This window comes from Topomyia yanbarensis, chromosome 3 (assembly GCF_030247195.1).
Source record: "Topomyia yanbarensis strain Yona2022 chromosome 3, ASM3024719v1, whole genome shotgun sequence".
Lineage (NCBI taxonomy): Eukaryota > Metazoa > Arthropoda > Insecta > Diptera > Culicidae > Topomyia > Topomyia yanbarensis.
The window spans coordinates 252,689,539-252,712,026 of NC_080672.1; the positions used below are offsets into that span (position 1 = coordinate 252,689,539).

At 36.7% G+C, this 22,488-nt stretch overlaps 2 protein-coding genes across 6 annotated transcripts in view; one reads left to right on the forward strand and one right to left on the reverse strand.

Moving 5' to 3' along the window:
* LOC131691074 (elongation of very long chain fatty acids protein 7-like) overlaps positions 1-11,049 on the forward strand; it is an 83,618-nt gene extending 72,569 nt beyond the window's left edge. For 3 of the 4 annotated variants that reach the window (XM_058977240.1, XM_058977242.1, XM_058977241.1), the window contains exons 2-7: positions 9,432-9,613; positions 9,678-9,774; positions 9,838-9,931; positions 9,989-10,232; positions 10,289-10,431; positions 10,500-11,049. In XM_058977240.1, the coding sequence (XP_058833223.1) occupies positions 9,577-9,613; positions 9,678-9,774; positions 9,838-9,931; positions 9,989-10,232; positions 10,289-10,431; positions 10,500-10,676 (792 nt within the window). In that variant the 5' untranslated portion in view covers positions 9,432-9,576 and the 3' untranslated portion in view covers positions 10,677-11,049. Of the gene's footprint in view, positions 1-6,344; positions 8,274-9,431; positions 9,614-9,677; positions 9,775-9,837; positions 9,932-9,988; positions 10,233-10,288; positions 10,432-10,499 lie in introns of those variants that run through there. The other variant, XM_058977243.1, reaches the window with a different exon arrangement.
* Positions 1-22,488, reverse strand: part of LOC131691069 (oxysterol-binding protein-related protein 9) — a 241,645-nt gene that overhangs the window by 106,365 nt on the left and 112,792 nt on the right. For both annotated transcript variants that reach the window (XM_058977234.1, XM_058977233.1), the window contains exons 2-5: positions 3,027-3,155; positions 2,730-2,960; positions 2,591-2,668; positions 2,472-2,522 (exon numbers count right to left, since the gene is read on the reverse strand). In XM_058977234.1, the coding sequence (XP_058833217.1) occupies positions 2,472-2,522; positions 2,591-2,668; positions 2,730-2,960; positions 3,027-3,155 (489 nt within the window). The remainder of the gene's footprint in view (positions 1-2,471; positions 2,523-2,590; positions 2,669-2,729; positions 2,961-3,026; positions 3,156-22,488) is intronic.

Sequence of the window (22,488 nt, forward strand, 5' to 3'; positions counted from 1 at the left end):
GTACTGAAAAATTACTTAAAACGAGGAGCTTATGCAGCTCCCTTATACGAACTTTTGGTTGCTTGGGTAGTGTACAGTAGGGTGGGGCATTGTTATATGGAAAAACGTAATCATAACCTAATCAACCGAGCACAGCACGTTTTTGGTTCCATTTGGGGTCCCAAACAATTGTACAAAATTTAAGGTCGATTGGATTTGACCCGGCGTAGCGCATTGCGTTTGAAATTTGTATGGAAATTAGTATGGGAAAACCTACTTTTTTGCATTTTCAATTTTACAGACTACAATTCTTGCTGCAGTATGCTAACAATTAGATAAAAGTGTTGAAGGATGCATGGTGCTAGAATGTCTCTACAACAAGTTATAGCTGTTTAAAGTTCGATGGATCGAATTAATTGCCAAAAATCATTTTTTTGCCAACACTTCGGGTGTACCAGTACCAATGATATTTCATATAGCATACCAAAATAACATCATATACTTTAGGTTTACCACTTTGGTATGTTTGGATAAATTATTCAAAAGCCTTAGCTCACTTTCATGGGCGTAGGTAGTTTAACAATAGGGCGTAGTGAGGGGAGTGGGAGGGGGAGGAGGCTTCAACATATAGCAATTCTAACTGAAATAACTGAAATCTTGTCGAGTTGAAATGAATTATTTTAAAACAATTGCACAATGTCCTATGTATAATAGTAACGATGAAACGAAACATACTGTATCCCTCTGCATTGACTTTATATCATTGGAAGTAAAGTTGAAGACTGAATCAACTGATGTCGAGTTGATATGTTAAAGAAATGCATTGATTATATTTCAGTTTAATACGCACTATGATTTGATAGGATGCTCTTTTCGATGTTGTTCGATCACCTGAAGTAAAAATTGCCGTTGAACTATGGCTCTTGTGGATTGTGTAAATGTTGTAAAATAATTCATCTGAACATTCCATCTCGATATGATTTCAGTTATTTCAGTTCAAATTTCCATATTTAAAAGAGTTCCCCCCTCTCCCCTCACTACGCCCTATTGCTAAACTACTTATGCCCATGAAATTGAGCTAAGGCTTTTGAATAATTCATCCAAACATACCAATGTGGTAAATCTAAAGTATATGATGATATGTTGGTATATTATATGAAATATCATTGGTACACCCGCAGTGTTGGCAAAAAAAGATTTTTGGCAATTAATTCGATCTATCGAACTTTGAACAGCTATAACTTGTTGTAGAGACATTCTAGCACCAAGCATCCTTCGGCAAAGTTGTTCAGCATATCCTGGACTACACTTCTATCTAATTACTGGTATACTGCAGGAAGAATTGTAGTCTGTAAAATCGAAAATGCAAAAAGTAGGTTTTCCCATACTAATTTCCATGCAAATTTCAAACGCAATGCGCTACGCCGGGTCAAATTCAATCGACCCCAAATTTTTCACAGTGGTTTGGGACCCCAAATGGAAAAAAGTGCTGTGCTGAAAAAAACGATCATTTTGTCCCACCCTAGTGTACAGTCTACTTTTTCGCACTGCTCGGTGTAACATTAAATAAAAATGTTTTTAGCCATGTGGCACTGTCTCTGGTGTACTTGAAATGTGAATGTAAAAAAATCTTCTAATAAACAGGCTGTCGACGTAGAATCAGATTGGAACAAATGTAACAACTATACCCAATCAAACGTATCTTAATACTTTAATTTCATAATTTTTAACTAAGCTAATAAGGTAAAACTATATTTTGCGTGATAGCTTATACCATTTGGGACAGATTTTTTCGATTTTTACAAAAGTCGCAAATCTCTCACCGAGCTTGAAAGATTGAAGAACTGTTTAGAAGCTATGATCGATAGTGTTTTGCAAAACATATAAAATATGTGGAGTCTGATTGGATGTGGTTAGAACCATGTTGATTTTTGACAGAAATTCGACAAAGGCTCTGAAATTACTTTTTTCAATTTTTATTTTGCCACTTTTTTTAATCGGAAATGTAGAGGTGGCATGGTCATTAAAAGCCGGCTTTAAATCTTGCGGACTAATATTTTCTGCTGATAGGGGTTACTACGAATCGCCCAAGTCTACTAACATGTCTCACGGTAAAGGATTCACAACTTTTTCTACTTACTAATCTCTAGCTAATCGGATGTCGTTAAAAGGAAGAATAAACCCTGAATTTAATATTACTATGGTTAGATCCGGTAGTATGATACTCGAAGCACCAAATAAAAAAGGCCAGCCTTGGATAGCGTGTTTCTGCGGTAGATGCCATATGACACTGCCAGAAATAGTTTTCATGTGTATCGGCATGATCATTAAATTCTTAAATAATAAAGCCATACAACATATAAATCATTGAAAAAAGAACAACGATGTTTTTGAAAAAAAAAAAAAACTAATATTGTTAGCTCATATGAGCTCACAATCATTGTGAATAGTTTGCTGTTGGAGTAATGATTCGAAATACATGTGTCACTCACCTTCGTGATCTGAAGTAACACTATGGAATGCTTGATATGGTCTAACATTTCCTGAAAATCAGAAAACAATGGTAATGGTCCAATAAATAAAAAAAAAAAAAACAGTATTTGCAACTTACGTTTGCATGCTCGAAGATGGTTTTCAACTTTTCTGCTTCTTTGCTTTCACCTAACGACTGTATCCTGCTGCTAATTTTCTAAAAAAGCAAAAGCAATAATTACCACATGGTATTATTTTAGTGACAAGTCCATAAATACCAATGTCTGCTCGATCATAAGCTGTAGATATGCATCCGCTTCGCTGACTTTCGCGTCGAACAATACTAGGTTATTTGCTCGCTTTGTGCTGGAGCCTGGGGTTCCGTGCGAACTGCTACCACTTCCGGCATTATACTGTTGCTCCCACAGTGCCCGACTGCGGTTCGCGTGCCTCAGTATAGTATCCTCTAATCGGCGGACCCATTTTTCTCGCTCGTCGGCATCTCGTGCCTGTGGAAACAAATTGGTGGTTTCATATTGATTCTTTTAGATAGCACACTATTTCAATCAGATTACTTGGAAATGAAAGGTTTTGTGGTCTACGGTGATCGTAAAAGTGTTCACATCCTGATCATCTATTCCAATTACAGCTCCTTTCAATCGAACGCAACCTCTGCGCACTCCTTTCATCATTTTTTCTTTTGACTGAAATGGGAAAAGAGAAAGTAATGTTTATATTATGAAGGTTTTCATTAACGTTATCACATCTTGGTAATCGAGTAATATAATTAGAAATTTATTTGGCGCTTTTTTTGATTATTTTTTGAAGTTTGGAAGTATTATACATGATAATCCCATTCTCCTAGTGGTTATTTTCCGATGCTGGCCGATTAAATATTGGATCTTCGGCCGCCCAGTTGCGCTACGACTATTGCACGACCAGGTATGTGCAATTTAATGAAATCGTAAATAGATATTACTGACTCCTCGACCTTTACTTTTCAAGCAAAGAGATTTCCATTTCTATTGACACATTCGTTCGTGACGTTACAACGATTTGACGAATCTTCATTCGACAAATATGTTTTAACTTTATCAAATGAACGCCTACATCAAAACATATTACAGATTCAGAAAGTAGATAAAATTTCACGAAAGATTCAATCAAAATAATCTGAATATACTGGAAGAGGATCGTTTTATGACCGATAATGTAACGTGACGTTACAACGCGTCACAAATTAGAACTTTCAACGTATTTCAATAAAAGTCTAATCATCAAATTCTAGTATATTCAGTTTATGTTGATTGAATCTTTTGTGAAATTTTGTCTACTTTTCGAATCTGTAATATGTTCTAATGTAGGCGTTCATTTGATAAAGTTATAACATATTTGTCGAATGAAGATTCGTCAAATCGTTGTAAACGTCACGAAAGAATGTGTCTATTTCTGTTTTGAATCGCTCCCGTTCCTCTGATGAAAACTGTTTCCAACATCCGCCGTTACTTGTCTGCAATCGACTGAGCTAACTTTTAATCTTCCACCAATTCATTGAAACTATTAGGCAATCCATGAGATGTTTCTGATCAGCTTAACAGCGGCAAATGTTCCGTGCTTCTCATCAGTTTGTTTTTCTTTTCTTGTCTAGAACGCATGAAATCCCAGCGATCGACAGACCCAGACTACCAAAAGACTTTCGAATCCTGGTCTTTGATGTTCCATTAGTAATCCTTCGTCACGCTAAAATGATGCGTCACTGAGATTTGTACCTTATAATATAACCGTAAATTTTTACATCTCTAATAGATCAGTCCAACTTTGGCTCATTTTGATTCCTCACTGGCAAAACGAGTTCCTATGCAAATGAGAAGGTGTTAAAGAGATTTGACCCATATTTTAGAAATTAACGTTTGAATGAATGATTATTCATTACTATCCATTAGAATAACAAGAAAAGTTTATTCTATTGGCCACCCAGACCACTTGTGAAATTTAACTTGATTGACCTGATGTTCTTCTGAGCGATGTTGACGTAAGTGAACACAATCGAAGCTGTTGACGCAAACCTAATATTCTGACGTAGCAAACAGATTTGCGAAAGACATCCGTTTCTTAACACCCTATTCGTTCTGATAAGACTTTTCTACTTTTGAGGAATTCCATGAGGATCCCGCCGACCGCCGATTTGAATGAAACGTTGCGGTTGTGTTCGGTTTATAAATCTCCATGATTTTCTCTGGAACGTTGCAATAACAAGTTGAGAACAAGTTGCAGGGAATAATTACTTCTGTACAAAAAATATTTACACTGAAACAAGGTTGTGTCATTTATCACAAAAACAAAAATTTATGTTAAAAATTTGAATTGCAAAAAACCCATTTCATTAATTTTTTTTATATATTGTTAACATTTAAACTAACATTTAAAGGAAAAAGAAACATTTTAAATGTGATTGCATGATGGACAATTTATCGGTAAAAAAGTTTTTCAAATGATAACTTTATACATATTGCTAAATTTCATACTAATTGACATACCAAAGTGTAATTTTATTATAGAATATGATTCTAAGTATCATTTCAAATCAAACTGCATTTAACAAAAATCTTCCAAAATGCGATAGTTGTCGAGATATTTGGAATTTTACTTCAACAAAAACAATTATTTTGTGCAATTATGCCCTTTTTAAAATTTATACCTGTTTCATAAAAAAATGTCAAAAATCTAATGCTTATCATATACAATTTCCTTTATTAAATATGATTCTAAGAAGCTCTAAAGCTCTAAATTTAATATATTTTTGATTCAAAGTGATTTTACATAAAAAATAAAACTTAACATTTCTGCCAAATGAAATATCATACCTTGTAATACAACTCACTACAAAATGTCATTATGTCATGTGTTGGAAGTTAATCATATGCGTGGTTACTTGCAACATGTATAATTTTTGGCCTTTCAGAAAAGAGGAAACGATATTACTTTTCTTCATACTCCCATTAGCGCTTGTACATATTGAATACTATTCTAAAGTTTTGGAATTTTAGTTATACCGATTTGACGTTGAAAAGTGTTGCATATATCCCATTTGACGGTAGTTCAATGTTGTTTTCTTGCTAACTTATGTAGGCATGCGGGGGTGTGTGTATGAGGGGATGGAAATACTATACCCTTTATTTAATACAATGACTACTGTACCCCCCCATTTAAAACAAACACTTTAATACATTTCATTTAAGACTGAGATTGTGAGAATCGAGTCCGCAATATACGAGAAACAGGTGTGAATCTACGTTTGAAACATGGCCATTTCCTCGGATTTTTCAGAATCCTTAACGGTTTTCAATGTGGTCAAATAGACAGGTTTGCAATTAGTGATCTGGACCAAATATTTCAAGCAATTTAAAACTCATCTTAATTAGTTTTGCATCAATAAGATATTAAGGAATTTCGCATGGGACCGGGTACTTCAACCTGTAATACAGGAACCAGAACTCCGACTCCACTGGAATTTAATAGCACTTAATAGGGATGTTGTGGCTTTCACTTTAGAAAATCGATCGAGTCAGACATTTTTAGGAAGCAGATTAGACTTCAATTCAAGAATGTTGCCACTTTACCCTAGCTTCCGGTTCCGCCGAAGGTGTCCAAAGTGGTTAATGTGGGTATGATTGGGCAGCTGAAGCTATAAATCCAAGCAATTTAGAACACATTTTATGAAGTTTTGCATCTTTTAAATAACATACTGATTCCGATGTAACTCCGTAACTCCGGAACCGGAAGTCGGAATTAAATAAAATTCAATAGCAACGAGAACACCGTACTCAACGTAGACTAATACAATTGTTTAGCCTATTAAATGCGGAAATTTTGCATTTTTTAGAGGAAATGGAAAAATTTCCGCATTTCCATAATAACATTGTTTTTATTGTAAAAATACATTATTTTATTAGTAGTTCATTGACCCATGTTGTTTAGAAAAAATAAGATCATTACATGTACTACTTTTTAATTCACGAGCATTTTCGTAATTTGGGGGGGCTAACCCCGGGGGTACCTAGAGTCCAAAAGGGGCTAACCCCCAATTAACACATGCTTTCCTTATCTTTCGTTTTAGAGTTATGGTGTCTTTGGCAAAGTAGTTGTGTGACATCTAGCGCTTCATTTGATCATTTCATGTTAGTTCGGAATTCAGTCGCTAGGGTGGCGCTGCTACCAACTTTTTAATGGAACGAGATAGAAAGATGATGTCCACAGCAAAGTTGTATATTAGGTATATCTTCTGAAGACACCAACTTTGTAGGTCTTACAGGTTTTGAAATATCGCGCATTTTTGAAAACATAATCTGTAAGTGAATGTTTTAACTAAAACCTTCTCTCTCAAAACGTACCGGACCTACAACGTTTGCATCTTCAGAAGATATGTTTAAAATGATAGAACCTACAACTTTCTCGAAGACACCACATTTCTATCTAGCTTCACCAACATTACTCGAGTAATTAGCCAGATACCACTTGAAATACTCGAATCCGTCATCAAAAATTGGACCAGTCGAATGGACTACCTGAAGCGCCAACGTGGTGAACATTTAAAAGAAATTGTTTTCAAACAATAAATGGCAAAACATGTTCTTTCGATTGACAAATAAACAATTCGCGATTTACTCAATTTTTCAATTTTTTTATTAGATTAAAAAACATCATGACGAATCACCCTGTATTAAATTATTCAGATCAACTTTATTCCAAGAGAATCAATTTCAATTCCTTCCAGCGATTTTTTTGTTAATGCATACTCTCTGCGACTCATGGCAACCAAAATTTGTATTACTAAGATGTAACAAAAACTTGTTGGATAGCTCAATATAAGGTTTGGCCAAAGTGGTATCTTCGTTTGGTATTGGCACTACATCATTCTAATTTGTCTCGATTGAGATTCAACATCCCAGTTCAACCGCTGGAAAATTAGTCACTAGCATAACATTAGACAGGGATGTCCTTAATTTGCTCTTAGACTATTTGGTAACCCTAAATGTATCGTACTCGTTACAACTATAAAACATCATTTTATGATAATAATTTTAATTGTTAAACTAAATATTAACAATAGAACTGACGACGTTCTAAACAAAAGATGTTGCGATTTCCTATACAACAGAAGTTGCAGCGTGTTAAATGATAGACACCGCAAAGTGCTGAATGTCGAGTATAATTTCGACTCTCAACCAGTTTGGGTGCATTTTAATCTCGGTGCGGTGTATGACCTCCCCCGTTCGATCCTCACGGTGCTAACCTAAGGCTGCATTCCTCAGCATCGTGAGGATCGAACAATAGCCAGCTACATAAGTTGAAATAATGCATCGTGGGAAATATACAGATAAGTGATATCTATCTATTTACGTTTCTTGAGAAAGAAATGTATAGAATTCGCTCATACCTTCAAGATATCTTCTGTGGCTCGCAGGGCCGTGTATTATATACCAAATCGACTCAGTTCGACGATATGGGACAATGTCTCTGTGTGTGTGTGTATGTAACGGACAAACTCTCACTCGTGTTTCTCAGCAATGACTGATCCAATCTTATCCAAACCTATTGCAAATGGAAGTCCTACCACCCAGACAGAACGCTATCAATTTGTTTTTGATTCCAATGTTTAGTTTCCAAGATATGGATGTTAGAATGTTTTTGTGCAGTTTTTTGCAATGTACTGTCGAAATTGACAACAAATACTAACACTTTGTATAGCTTACGAACGAGCTATTGATTGTTACAATCGGACTACTATCAAAAGAGATATTGAACATTGAATTCAGACAAAGGTAATTTTATCACTTTCCCATAGCTAGAAATAAGACCAAAAATATGCAATTATTGTTAACACCAAAACGGCTAATCTAATTAGGTTGCATCAAAAAACGATTTTGCCGGTAAGAGACCATTCATAAATTACGTAACGCAAAAATTGCCCCCATGTAACAAATTGTCACAAATTTCTTTATCCCCCCCTCCCCTATTACGTAACAAATTCCTTGAACAAAAAAAAATTTTCTTCGGTGAAAACATGTTACGTAACGATCTAGCTTAACCCCCCCCCCCGCTATGTCACAATATGTAACAACTTGTCGAACCCCCTCCCCCCTTTAAAAGCGTTACGTAATTTATGAATGGTTCCTAATGGAATACGGATGCTTCTACTTTTGCTCCGCTGCGAACATACATTTCATCAAACTCATCAAACGAAAAAATTCAGTATCTTTGTTTGCGTATCGCCTTAGGGTGCATCCAGTCGATCCATACGATGAGTCTCGAAGTCCTGTCGGGCATTCTCCTGCTGAAAAATCGATTTTGGGAACTCTCATATCGATTGCTTATTCGATGCGCTATCTGGAACCTGGTGATGATTGAAAATTTCGGAAGATTTATCGAGCTCAATTCTCAGATCCGTTTCATGTCCCTGTACGTTGACTACATGGCGCAGAATATTAATCCATCTTTTTACAATCCTAACCGTGCGCATTTCATAAATACTTCTAAATCTACTTCGAATCGTCCATGAAAGACGAGATTTCCAAACATTTTTTATAATAAATTGCGAGAAGTTGACTGCTCTAAGATGTTTTATACTGACGGATCAAACCTCGAATTGTCTTGGGCTTCGGTATTTTCAATTAAAAGTTCACCGCTTTCTACAAACTCAGTGACCCTGCTTCTGTTTATGCTGCAGAACTTGAACTTGCTATTCAGTATACCCTTGGAGTCAATTTTTTTTTGCTAAATTTTCGTTCTGAATCACTGTGCTATGTTGACAAGATAATTGTTATCTTTCATCCTGTTTATATTTACTGAGGATTTTGCGGCAAACGGTTTCGAATCACGGCTTGTTTCCAGGCAATCGGCACGTTTCAGCAAACTTCCAGATTGCCATATGTAGGGTTAATTACTTTTTTCTTTTTTTTTCTTTCAACTATTTGCATTAGGAGTGGAACCCCAGGATTTTAGCGCCTTCATAACACGCGTCAGTGCATATTGCTTTTTGGATACAGTGACACTGTTCAACACATTCATTGGACAGCATTGAAATTTCACTCTATTATTCTGGTGCCGTTAAATTGATCTAACATCATGGATTTGTATAACTACTACATATTTGATAATGCAGGTAAGATTCAAAAGATTTGCATGCAGGTGAATGCAGAAGAATTTTCAACATTTATATTTTATAGACCCAAGGACACATAACTGGTTTCTTGCTGGTTCACCGTTTCCCATGTTGGGAGTTATCAGTGCATATTTGGCACTTGTTTACTACATCGTTCCTAGGTGATAATTCTCCGCGAAAGGTAAACTACGATAATCTTACAAACTTATACATTAACATTTTAGGTTCATGGAGAATCGGAAGCCGTTCCAATTAACAAAATTCATCGGAGTTTACAATCTATTTCAAGTATTCTACTGCATTGGAGTAGTACGTTTGGTAGGTTCATTTGAGTGCTAATCAGCTGTGTCTTCATTTGACTTTAACTGATTTCAGTGCTTTCAAGCTGGTTGGAAATTTGATTACTTCTATCGATGCTACGAAACGGATTACTCCAACGATCCCAAAGCTGTCAAAATGGTTGAAGTATCGTGGTACATTCTATTTATCAAGTTTGTTGAACTTCTGGAAACGATTCTGTTTGTGCTTCGCAAGAAACAGAGTCAGGTTTCATTCCTCCACGTGTACCACCACATCAGTACGTTCTTCATAGCGTATGTGTTTTGCAAATATGTCGGAGGTAACACATTTTGGTTAATTATTAACGTTCATATTCTTACAATGCTTCTATCGCAGGTAGTATGCTCACTTTCTCGATTGTGATAAACTCCGTGGTACATATTATCATGTACTCATATTACTTTATGTCTGCATCCGAAACGAAAATATTCAAATTTCTGGCCTCTAAAGTTAAGAAGTACATAACCAGTATTCAGTTGGTAAGTAAGAGATGCGTCTTTATTTGGTCTCGTTTAATATAATACTGATTCGCGATACCGGTTTTTAGATCCAATTTGGGCTTCTAACGATGAACAACTTCTTTGGTCTGCAACCAGGATGCAATACGTGTAAACCATTTCTCGCCATGTACATCCCAAATATCTTCATTTTAATCTATCTGTTCAGCAGTTTTTATAAAAAAACTTACGATACTAAGCGCACTGCCGAGAGGAAGGTTAAGTAAAATCTCAATAACAATTAGTACTTGGTAGCAATAATTTAGAGCTAATTATAAACTACATCCGGCACCAGCTGCAAGGATAGGATTTGATCGTACTGTTGAACCTTGTTCCGATGTCAGCAAAATTGTGATACAAAACTACGATGAGTTAGATTAGGCACTCCAGTAAGAGCTGTATTTAAGGGGCAAGTGATATAAATAGTTGGTAAATAGGAATAAATTTAATCATTGCGCTGTGATGAGTTGAGCTAGCACGCCTAATGTTCATGCCTTATTGGAGCAATGTTGATTCATATATGCAAAATATCTCTTTCCAGTTATTAAATACTACGAGGAATTTGGGAAAAAAAATAATAAACTTATTAAATCTAAAAAATAGATCTTTGCCAATGGTCAAGATGACTGCAATTAACCGTGAGCGTTAAAATAGTGAACTCGGTAAAATTTGGCGTTTTGTAAAAACAATAATCATGCAAAAATAATGACGGAGCTCCGGCCGTTGCCCAGAACGTATAGCTCACAGTGGAGCAGATCGGTAAAAACATTTGGGTTATTTCATGTCAGATTTTTAATCAAAATTTTAATTCCTTCCCAATTTTTTATTGCATTCTTTTAATTTAATTGACATGCAGCTTTTGGTTTAGCTGAAATTATATTTTGTTTCAAGTTATGAGTTTTTGAACTTTATAAAATTGAATAGTTTTCAATCACTGATAACTTGGAAATTATACGATGCATGGGAAAAAAAATAAATAAAAAAGTTGCATCTTTGCATGATCTTACCGGAAAAATTCACATTTTCTTGCGCATGAAAAAAATTAGAAGAAATCAAAGTTTTGGTTGTAAATCTGACGGGGGATGACCAATTCGCATTTTGGAGAAGTGGTCACGCCAGGAAAGTTTCTGCACATGAGAAGCTCCTGCTTTTTTTTTTTTAATAATTATTAAATTTATTTAGGCCCAAATGCGGTAGCTCGACAAGGCCGATTGTTCGTTTTTTTTTACAATAAATAAAAAAAAACAACTAAGTCAAGTTTTTTGTCTCGTTCAGACGCAGCTTTCTGCTGCGTGTTGAGATCCTTTTTCTAGGGGGCGAAATATTGCCAGTGTTGTCCACTGCAATTTGAGGTTCGATCCGTTTGTCTTCTTTCGCGTTGTCGTTCATGTCCTCATCCGTAGTACTTTCCTGCTGCTCGCGGTCAGATGTTCCAGTTTGTGTCTTACTCTTATCGGTCGTTATTGTATGTTCGTATTTTTCGGCATTCGTTTCGTTGTTGTTGTTGCTGGTTGTTGGTGCTTGATCCGGAGATGTTGGTTTTGCAGTTGTTAGTGGTTTAGCGTAAGATGGTTCTGGGCTGATTTCAGTTGGATTGGTTAAGTTTTCTTTAACAGTTTCTACGTAAGGTTTTCCGAGGTGCAGCTTCTTCGTGCAGAACTGGCACGTAGGAATTTGCCCTGGGTACGGTACTAGTGATGTCTGTTGAATGAGAGCATCGTCCCTTCCTAACACTGTGAAGCTTAATTATGAGGGAATTGGCTTGGTCACACGCATTCTCACCACACGAACACCGTTAGGGATGCCCGGGAAAAAATTCCTCCATGTATCATGTGTAACGGAGTCTACTTCTCCGTATTTTTGCAAGCATTTTTTAATCGCGCCGTCAGGGGTACGCGTAGCCAAATCATGGACCCGAACTTCTACAGCGCCGTTCTCGATGTATACGGGAATGCTATATTTAACATTGCCGCATTTGGCGGCGTGCTGCATGTTGTTTCGCGAGGCGAATGACTCAGCTTGGTTAATGTTCTTGAACGAAATCAGCCAGTGTTGCTGAACTCGTAAAAATAACTCTTGTATTTCTCATTCGCGTGTTCTCATTGCGCCCAACACTCGTATCCGAGTGTTCTCCATGCATGCCTTTCTTTCGTTCACTCCCCAGCCGGGTAGAATTTCTGCGAGTGCCAGTCAGCCAAAAGGGACTCAAATTGCACATATTGAAACCCACTCTTTCGTTCGCACCCACCCACTGTCGCTCACTCCTACTGCTGCTACCACTCGTCCGTGCTCCCACTCGCCCATGCTCCCACTCGTCCGTACTCTCACTCGTAGCCACTCGCGCTCTTTAACCCACTCGTATCCTCTCGCACTCTTAATCGCGTTCGCCTTCACTCGCACTCTTGCAGTCGCTAGCGCTCGCATTTCGTTCTTCGTTGGTAGACCAAGAATGTATGAAAATGAATTTATTCGGATATGTTATGAACAAAGTCTAATCCGCGGCTGTTTGAAGATCGATTTGCACAATACGTCTGGCTTTCGTCACCGGTACAGCACGTCATGGGAACGTCAAAATTAGTTATATGCAGTTAAATGCAACAGCACGGAATGCTTTGACGTACGGGAAGTGTGAACGAGAGAAGCATTCAACCTATCTTGATGGAACGACGACGTGGCGTTGACGGACATTTACGTTGATGGAAGCTAATGTATCGTCTGCATTGAGGTTGATATGACGCTGGTATAACGGAAAAGGAAAATAAACGCACCCGAATGAAATACAGTTGCGTTAAAACGTAAATTTAAAAAAAAACTGCAAAATCGCTTGGATTGACACTTTTAAATATGTGGAACCTTAACATGTCAAATAAATATATAATTCCCCTCAATGCTGCATATATGCACTTCGTAAAATAATTAGTTTTTTGGTCAAATATACCTATATTGAAGTTTGAGATTTTTTGTGGGATAATGAAATGACAGGAACAGTTTTTATTGTCAAATATGTCACTGAAAGAATATATGCATAAATCGCTCAGATAATTTTCGTAAAATATCGAATTAAATAGTTAGGGTGATGAGCCCATTTTCGCCATGTTTTTATTATCACCCCACCCATTTGAAGTCGTTGGTTAGAGCAGTGTCTGCCATCTTTGTTCAACGCATTGAGTCAAATGGTAGCGCAACAATAGGGGCATTCGATTCGAGTTTTCGTTGCGCTCAAAGACGACAATTTCACTGTTTCCAGCCCATTTGTGTTATTATATTGGTTCTTAACAATGAAGCAAAGCGGTTAATATCATTTTTTTCGCATTCCATGAATTGTAGGCCGAGAAATTAATGAATTAGTGAGGCACCCTGCTTAGTATGGTGAAAATAGGCACTTTACCCTACTACAAGAGTCAGTCCCATAAAGAGGAAATAGGAAATGCCAAAGAAAACGGGACAAATATGCGATCATGGGTAGTATACATCTATGACTATTCCTGGTAATTTTGCATTAAATGAATCGGATATTCGGATTAAATACATGGTTTCGAGATAAACGTATTTAATGCGGTTCACTACAAAAATTCAAACCCATTAATAAACATTGGCTTCTATAGAATATGTATGTAGGAGATCGACTACCGTCATAAAGTGAATTTCTAAACAAGGACATAATTTATTGAATATTTCGTGACCAATTCCAATATACGCTGTCCTTGTCCTCCAAATTACGACGGAATCAGAGCAAATCTATCTACTCTATGCGTTATATATTCTAAAACATTCGTTCACAGTCCTAAATTGATACAACCAGCGGACTATATTAGAAGAAATCTCTAGTAAATGATTTTGCGCACTTTCCACTAACCTGAACTCTGCACTTTAAAAGTGTGAGTAATGAAGCTACTACTGAAAACTGCGAGCTGTCAAAACACATGTATTTGAAGTTATAGAGATGGTACTCTCATAGACAGGCCAGTCGAACTAACCAGTCTATGAGATAATTTTTTTAGTAGAATGTTATGTGCGTAATACGGTTCGAATCGAGTTTTTGTGCCACAAGCAATACTTGCATTGAAATAGTAATTTTTATTTGCTCGTCAACTCCTCACGCTGGCTTTTCCCAGATAACGAATTAACTGGTTTATTTTGCCGATTGGTATTTTCCCGAATGGGTGTTTTGCCGAATCAAGTATAAAAGGTTATTTTCAATGGCAATTAAATAGTATAAAGGATGATTCAATATTTAAATTTGACAAAAAGCATGGATGTGGGGTGATAAATTATAGAATTAATAGTCAAAATGTAAAGAATAGTTAAGGTAACTATTCAAAACAAAATTTAAATGAAAATAGTTTCTCTTTGAGCGTTTTGGTGGAATTCTAAAAATGAAAATTTTGAAAATTCTGAATTTAAATGAAAATTAAAATGCCTAAAGAAATGAAATATCTCTGAATTAATTTCTACTATCGTGATTCACTTGCTTCTCTTATTCATACACATAATCTTAGGTTTAGATCATTTCAACAAGTATATACCAAAGTTTTATAAATCTGTACTAATTGAGATTTGAACATGACTGAACAGCATTGTTTTCGGTAATACTGATTCTTCTTGACGAAAAAACAGTTTGCACAATACTGTTCAAATAATTACTCACGATAATTTACTAAATATTAGTGGGACGGAGCTTTATTCCATTTACCATCTTAGTAAAATTGGTAGTAGCAGATTAGTTTTTTTTAACTTTTTTCAATAAATTATATTAAATTCGTGTTTCCAATTTTCATTGCTCAAAAAAGAAACTATCCTTAAAAAGCTTTAGATTTTATTGCTGGATATCACATACATGCTTCCTTTCTTGCCAGAAGTGCGTAAGATACCCCCTTTACTTCTGCTCAGAAGTGTATAATCGGTACAAAAATGCAAACCCACTAGCCAGCATGGACTTTTATAGAATATGTGATATTATTTCCTTAACCCTCCGGAAGTCGTACTTATGGCCCACTGAACGAGCAGCCGCTGTTGCTCTAAGACGATTTCACCAGATTTTCAGAGCAGTGTGCACTCAGTGCAGTAGCGCGACTTCCCCAAGGTTAAGGGGTTGCCTGGAGTAGTGGGTAAAAAAACATTAATGTTTTTTTTATTCGTTTAATTGTTAGTATTGAACATCTAGAAAAGCCCAGTGCAATCTCGGTGGCCACACTGATCTTCTTTTGTTCTAAACAACCATGCGTTTCAACGATTTCAGTCTATCGGCAACTTTAATAGCATCTTTGTCGAAACCGCATTTTTTCAAATTGCCGATAACTCAAAAACCATTCAACGAATTGTCTTGATTTTTTATGAGAATGCATAACATGTGCAGTCGATGAACTAAGGGAAAATGGAATACAAAAATCTTCCTCGTTATTTTGAAGAAAATTGAACGAATTTTATTTTTCGGTTTTTCTTATGCTATTTTCCGAAATTCCAACTGTTCTATATTTTTTTTGGTTCATCGAGTAACTACAAGTCTATGTTTTAAAAATCTTATTGAATTTCCTATTTCAGACAATTGTATCAAGAGTTATCATGTCCTTCGCGGCATTCCTCGACATGGAAATGGTTGAACGTCTTCCCTTCGAACGCTCGTATGTGTGGCTTTGCCTGACTGAAAATTTTTCATTCATAATGAATTAGGGTTCGTCGCGGTTGCGGTAATTACCGTAACCGCGCGGTATTTACCGCACCCGCACCGCAAAATCCGCGGTGCGGTTAGACACTTTTTCCCGCAGATGCGGTGCGGGAAAGAGCTTTTACCGCGCGGTTTTACCGCAACCGCACCGCAAAAAAAATTGATAAAGTGATAATTTTGATTATTCTAAATTGATAAACAGACTGCTATAACGAAAGAAAATCTAGCTGCGTCCAAAATATTTTGACGCTATTATTTTTATGACATATTTTGAACTAGTTATTTTATACTTCTAAGTAAAACTTCACAAACTAACCATTTCAAATACATAAAACGCAAGATCCAAATAGAGACAAAATTATTAGATCATTTAAAAACAATAAATTTTTACTCTTAAATCCAATTTAAAAGTGCATCACTTCTCCAGATTCCTGTTGGAAATCGTGGAATTATGAATCGTTTTCGATATCAATTTTTCAACTGTGAATTTTGACTAATTTAAAGGAATTAGGGATGAACTAATTATGCTGGGACTTAAACACAACCCAAAGAATATAATTATCTTCATCAAACCAAACGAATTTGGAGTAATTGGCAGTAAAGGATACAAATGTATGAAAGCGTCCAAAATAAGGAGGGGTCCAAATTAGGATGATTATTCTATCATTCGTTCATCAACATCGTATTTCTATCTTCTTTGCTTGCTGTGTAACGTCAATGTGATTTTTTCTGCAGTCAATTTTATTGGACTCTCTCAAAAAGTGTGCTACATAACTTTTTTTCGCGCACTTCCATTCAAATTTACTATAATTCTCTACCAAATTAAGTCCTAATATTTTTTCAGTTAAGACTATTTCTAGCTTTTTTGAAGCTTTTTTGCCAAATACCACATAGTTTGACTCCCGTTCACTTCAATTGAAGTTTTTGCCATTGGCTCTTTGTGAAAATATTAGAGGAAAATACATTAAATGCTAGAACTTTCGAACTAGCCTTTAGAATATTACACTTCATACATTTTTAAAGGGAGCAATGTTAGTTTTTGAATGAGAATACATCTGTTTCTTGAAGAATGCGGAAGTTAGAGTTTTGGGATATTTTGTCCGTAAAACCCTCTATTTTTATAAATCATTTCTGCTGTATGCTATAAATCATACATTTTTTTGCAGTTTTTCTAATGTTTAATAATTCTGTACCGGTTGAGACCGGACTCCTGATTAGATGTAATGTATAGAGCAATTTTATTCGTCAAATATGGCGTCGTTCTAATTGATGAAATGCAATATGTTTTTATTTCACTGTATTGGAATATATGCGCTACTATATAGAAGTACTGGTATTTCGACTTTGATTTTTTTGTGAAATTTCTTCAAGAATGAAGGTGGTTTTTACTACATCAATGTAAAAATCATCCATTTCATTTTCATGTGTCAAAAATATTAAAAATATGAAAATTTAAAGAAAAAAATATGCAACTTCATTTCTTATTACATTTTTATTCAGCTTTTTCAATTAGCTGAAGGGTTGCTAAAATAAAAGTTTTCCTATTACTGCAGTAGAACGTTTTTCAATGTATCATGTTTGCCTTAAAATGTACGGAATTTTATTAATAGAAAATTCAAAAGCTGATTTTTTTTCATAAACATTACATTCTGAGGAGTCCCTTAAAGTTAAATTTCGTATGAATAAGAATAACATTTTTTTATATATGGTTACACAAATGAACAATTTTTCAACACTTTTTTTAAAAATATAAAAATTTTACCGCATTACCGCGCGGTGCGGTGCGATAAATAAAGTGCGGTTGCGGTAAGCGGTGCGGTTCTATTATTTGTTTGCGGTTGCGGTGCGGACAACCCATTTACCGCCCACATCCGCACCGCGACGAACCCTATAATGAATATATACATAAACCTTAACGAGAGGTCCATTGCCACCTTGCCATCAAAATCGTATAACAAAATTACTTTCAGTTTGAGCACTTTATAGTAGACGCCCCTTAAAAGACAAGTTTTTTTTAAGACACCGCACTTATAATTTGTGTACATATTTTAAAAAAATATGAAAAACAATATATTTAATTTGTTCTTTAAATACGACCGGTATAAACCTGTATAGACAGATAACGTCTGTATGCAATGACAATTTAATACGAACGCGCGCACTGTTAGTTTAGTTAGTTTTTGCTTGCATTGTTCTAGGATTTCATCAGAATGCCTTACCTGATCCCTTCGCTCCTTTACGAGCGATCCCAGTTGCTAAAAGAGTGTATACGAGCTGTTCTAATAAACATCTTCAGAGCTGCAAAGAGTGCTTACCACACGGGAGTGGGTGGCATGCAGTCAAAACTCGCAGCCGAGGAGTCCCATCATGGGAACCCACTCGCCGTTAGAGCTAAAACCTAGCGAGCCGACAAGAGTGCGAGTGACACACGAGCCTATAGCGAAGGCAGATAACTCACATGAATCAAGCATATTTTCCGCTCGTGCTGATCGTCACATATTTGAGAGTTCTTCGAAAACGTGTGTACAGCAGTAGGGAGCATACAGTGTCAGTCTCGCGCTCGCTGGTGAACGAGGAGGGTGTGTTGGCTTCTCGCTCTTTTAGCAACACTGAAATCAGCACGCAATGTTTGATATGATGCATTTGTAGGGTTTTCACTTCAGCCAGATTGAGTTCCATCTGCACTTTTAATAACTGTCCCACTTCCCGAATGGCTGGTCTTACAGGGCATTTTGAAAAATCAACAGCAACACAGTTCGGCCGCATCTGGGTTGCTTTTTGCTGGGCATCGTCACTCATCACTATTAGGTTTTACACCAACCGACGTAACCCCACAAAATGAGCCGGATGAACTTCGTTTGACAATTATCGGTGGTTTGTTTACATGGAAGTTACGTGAGTTCGAATGTAATAGATGAGCACCCGTTGTACTCGCACTCACGCAACTGACAAGGTAAACAAACCACCGAGAATTGTCAAACATGAACTTTATTCACCATGAGTTCATTCGTGTCGTCATCTTGTAGAACTCAATATCGCACAGTAGGTATAGGCTATTGTTATATGGACTGCTTGTGTGATAGGCACCGATTGATTTTTAGGTAGAATTGACTGTTTCACTTGCGCGGGACGATTTTTTGCTTCTGCTCAGGGCGAGATGTGAAGACAAACTGCTCCTGCTTTTGACATTGAGAGATTAATGATTAATCGCTTTACAAGCGAGATCAGTTTTTTTTAAATATTTCATATTCAGATTCAGTGTTTTTTTCATAGGCTTACTACTCATGGCGAGGCTTTAATCCGGTGATTCACTGACTTGGGGGTATACGTCAAGGGAAATATAAGTATGTGATGGAATCAGACAGAAATTCTCCCTTGGGTTAGAGACAGCTTCAATGAACACCAGCACGTCCTTTTCTAGCAAGGATTCTCATATCATACTTCAAAGAGGAATCAATCGCGGCTGAATCATTATTACGTTTTATATAAAGATTTTTAGCCTCCCCGCAGTCCAGGTCTGAATCTTCTCGATTATTCGGTCTAGACCAAAGTCAAAAGCAAAGACTGCAAAAAATCTCACTTCAGGGTTGACGCTTTGAAAGCTTCCATCACAACGCCAAGGTTCGATAACTGCGCTATATGGTCGGTGTTAAGTCCGACCGGACTAAGTGGCAATTTATTGATTTCGAGCAAAACGAGTTAAACGTTAGCATCGCAGCATCCTTCACATTATAATTTGAAATTAATTTTCGCCACAATTCTTGCTTATTGTTACATATTTCAAATCTGGCAAAGGTCGAATGTAGCTGAAGAAATTCTTTGTCAAGTTCTATCATTATCTCCTTTTTTCATGTTTTGCGACTTAGTCCGGTCTGACTTAACATTTATTACTGCAATTACATTCATCAAAGTAAATAAATAAAATACATTCAGAGCGTATGCTTCTAATCACACTCCCGTCTCTAGAAAATAATAGAAACAAACGTTGGGTCTAGCGAAAAAAGTAGTCTAGACATAATAAACATAGTCATCAATAAAATTTATGTTTGTTTTAATTATTCGTGGAAAAAAGCGAGGTAAACATTTTCGCATTTTTATGAGCCATACGTTACGTTGTGTAGAAGAATATTTGTCAAAGTCACCTTGAAGTGCCGAGAACAGGAACAGAGGGCACTTGAATACATCGCAACTCGATGCTCTATCTGCCTACATTTGTTACAACGAGGTTTATTTCCTATGTCATTACTAAACTTGTATATTAAAAAATTATAATTTGGCGAATATTCTGAAGATGAAAATTGAGAAAATTTATCAGATTAACTTTTTCTGAAAAAGATTTTCTTAAACTAGTCAATTGAATATGATGCTTACTAGCTTACCAAACTAATGTCGCCATCGAACAATTTCAAATCTTTCCTTTTTCTTAAGTTTTTTTTGTGAAGAATCATAATCGATTTTTCTAGCAGATCATCACAGACCTTATGTATAGGGTAGCATATTTACTGTCTTAAGCTAACATAACTCAGATCAAGCAGTAATGGCTGTTGAACGGAATAAACAAATCCGTAGAACTCATAGGTGTGCGTGTCTGTAAATTTAATCGACGATTCAATTTTCCCACGTTTTAAAAATAATACATGCATAGTGAAGGTCGCTAAATGCCAAAGAACAACTAACAACGGAAGAGTTCGCGGGCTGAGCTTTCTTGCAATAAGCACGTGTTTTTGGCTTGATGTAAAAAAAAACTTGTGTTAGTCGTCTTACATATGTAATTATACCTTTCTAACACATTCTTAATTGAATGATAAAATAACAATGGGTAATGGACCTATTTGAAGCCGTTGGTTAGAACAGCTTCTACCATCTTTGTTCAACGCAATGGTTTAAATGATATGGCGAATTGTGCGACATAGTCATCAATAAAATTTATGTCTTGCCTTCTGTTTTTCATGTTAGAAGCAACTCTAAAGTCTTTCTCGAGGAAATGGATAGAGGTTCATTATCATTATAGTATCATATCCCAGTAACAATTGTGGTTTTATGGTGCTCTTGAAACCGCTCTTGAAGCATAAATTGCACTTAAAGTGCGTTATAAAACTTGGATTCTTACTTGGGTATAATCATTTAATCATATTATTATACAATATCACATCACTGAGTTCAGTCTTTCTTCTCATCCCGCCCAGACCAGAAGCTAAAAATTCGTTGTATTATTGGTAAAGCTAGCAATTAGTTATACAACTCTACAGAACCAGAACGGCAGATTTTATCCAGTGGACAATCAATATAGATTCTACGGCGCCGGTGGTTGAGTGGTAATTGAGATTTTTCTGAGGTGAAATAATCTGTGGTCACGTCTTCCTTCGGAAGGGAAGTAGAGCCGTTGGTCCCCGGTCCATGAATTGATGGATCGATATCTAGTCCAGATAGTGTGGAGTCACCTCTCTGGCGTCGGTAAAGAAGAAGTAGAATCCAACAAATATCCTCCTCCCGTGATATTTGTGGAGTGCGCAGTAGTATATACGGCCTCTAGAAAAAGCAAGTATCGGACTAACATTCCTTCCCTTTCCTTTCGCGATCTACGTTCGGGCCTGGCCACTTTTTTTCAAAAAATTCTTCGCGATGATTTAGTTGGAACCCCAAATCCTTGCCATCTCTTTATTTGTTCTGCTCCCAAGCCAAGTTCGTTGGGAAATATTTTTTTCGAGAGTTGTCCTACTGGAGCTGTAGAGCTAGGTTCTCGGAAGGGCTCCCCGTCAGAATCACATACTACAATTTGCAGACGAGACAGGCAATGTCGCCCACTAAAATACTGCATTAGGCCAATTGTAGCGGGCCGTGCTTCTGAATGTGATATTCATTGTACGGTTCAGGTATGTGCGGGCGTAGGGACTCGCGATCGCGTGTATCATCGCGAAGAGCTCGAGCATTTGTACGTTACCCTGTTCGATCGCGTGTGCGTTTGTATGTCGCGTGTGCTAACGTGTATGTAACTTCGCGTATATGAATTCTATTTTATAACCGTGTGCCTTTCGCATATTTGCGTATGTTCTTGGATAAACGCGCGCGGACCGTGAATCTAATACTTTATTTTTTGGTGTACTGCTAAGATGCTAAAAGAGTGTGAGATCTTCCATATCACCAGAGTGCCCGGTGATGTCGCCATAGAACGTGTTGTCTAGTGGATATGTGCTTCATTTTTTGATTGGTCCTACTGAATGTATGGACCTAAGTTATTAAGACAGAGAGTAATGGTTTCCGGGCGTGACCGATTCATGAGCGCGCGAAAACGGACGTTTGTAGGTTCGTGTTTGAGAGAGCGTTTGAAACTTCGTGAGTGCTAAAACGTTCTCCTTATTACCGGGGTGTTATAT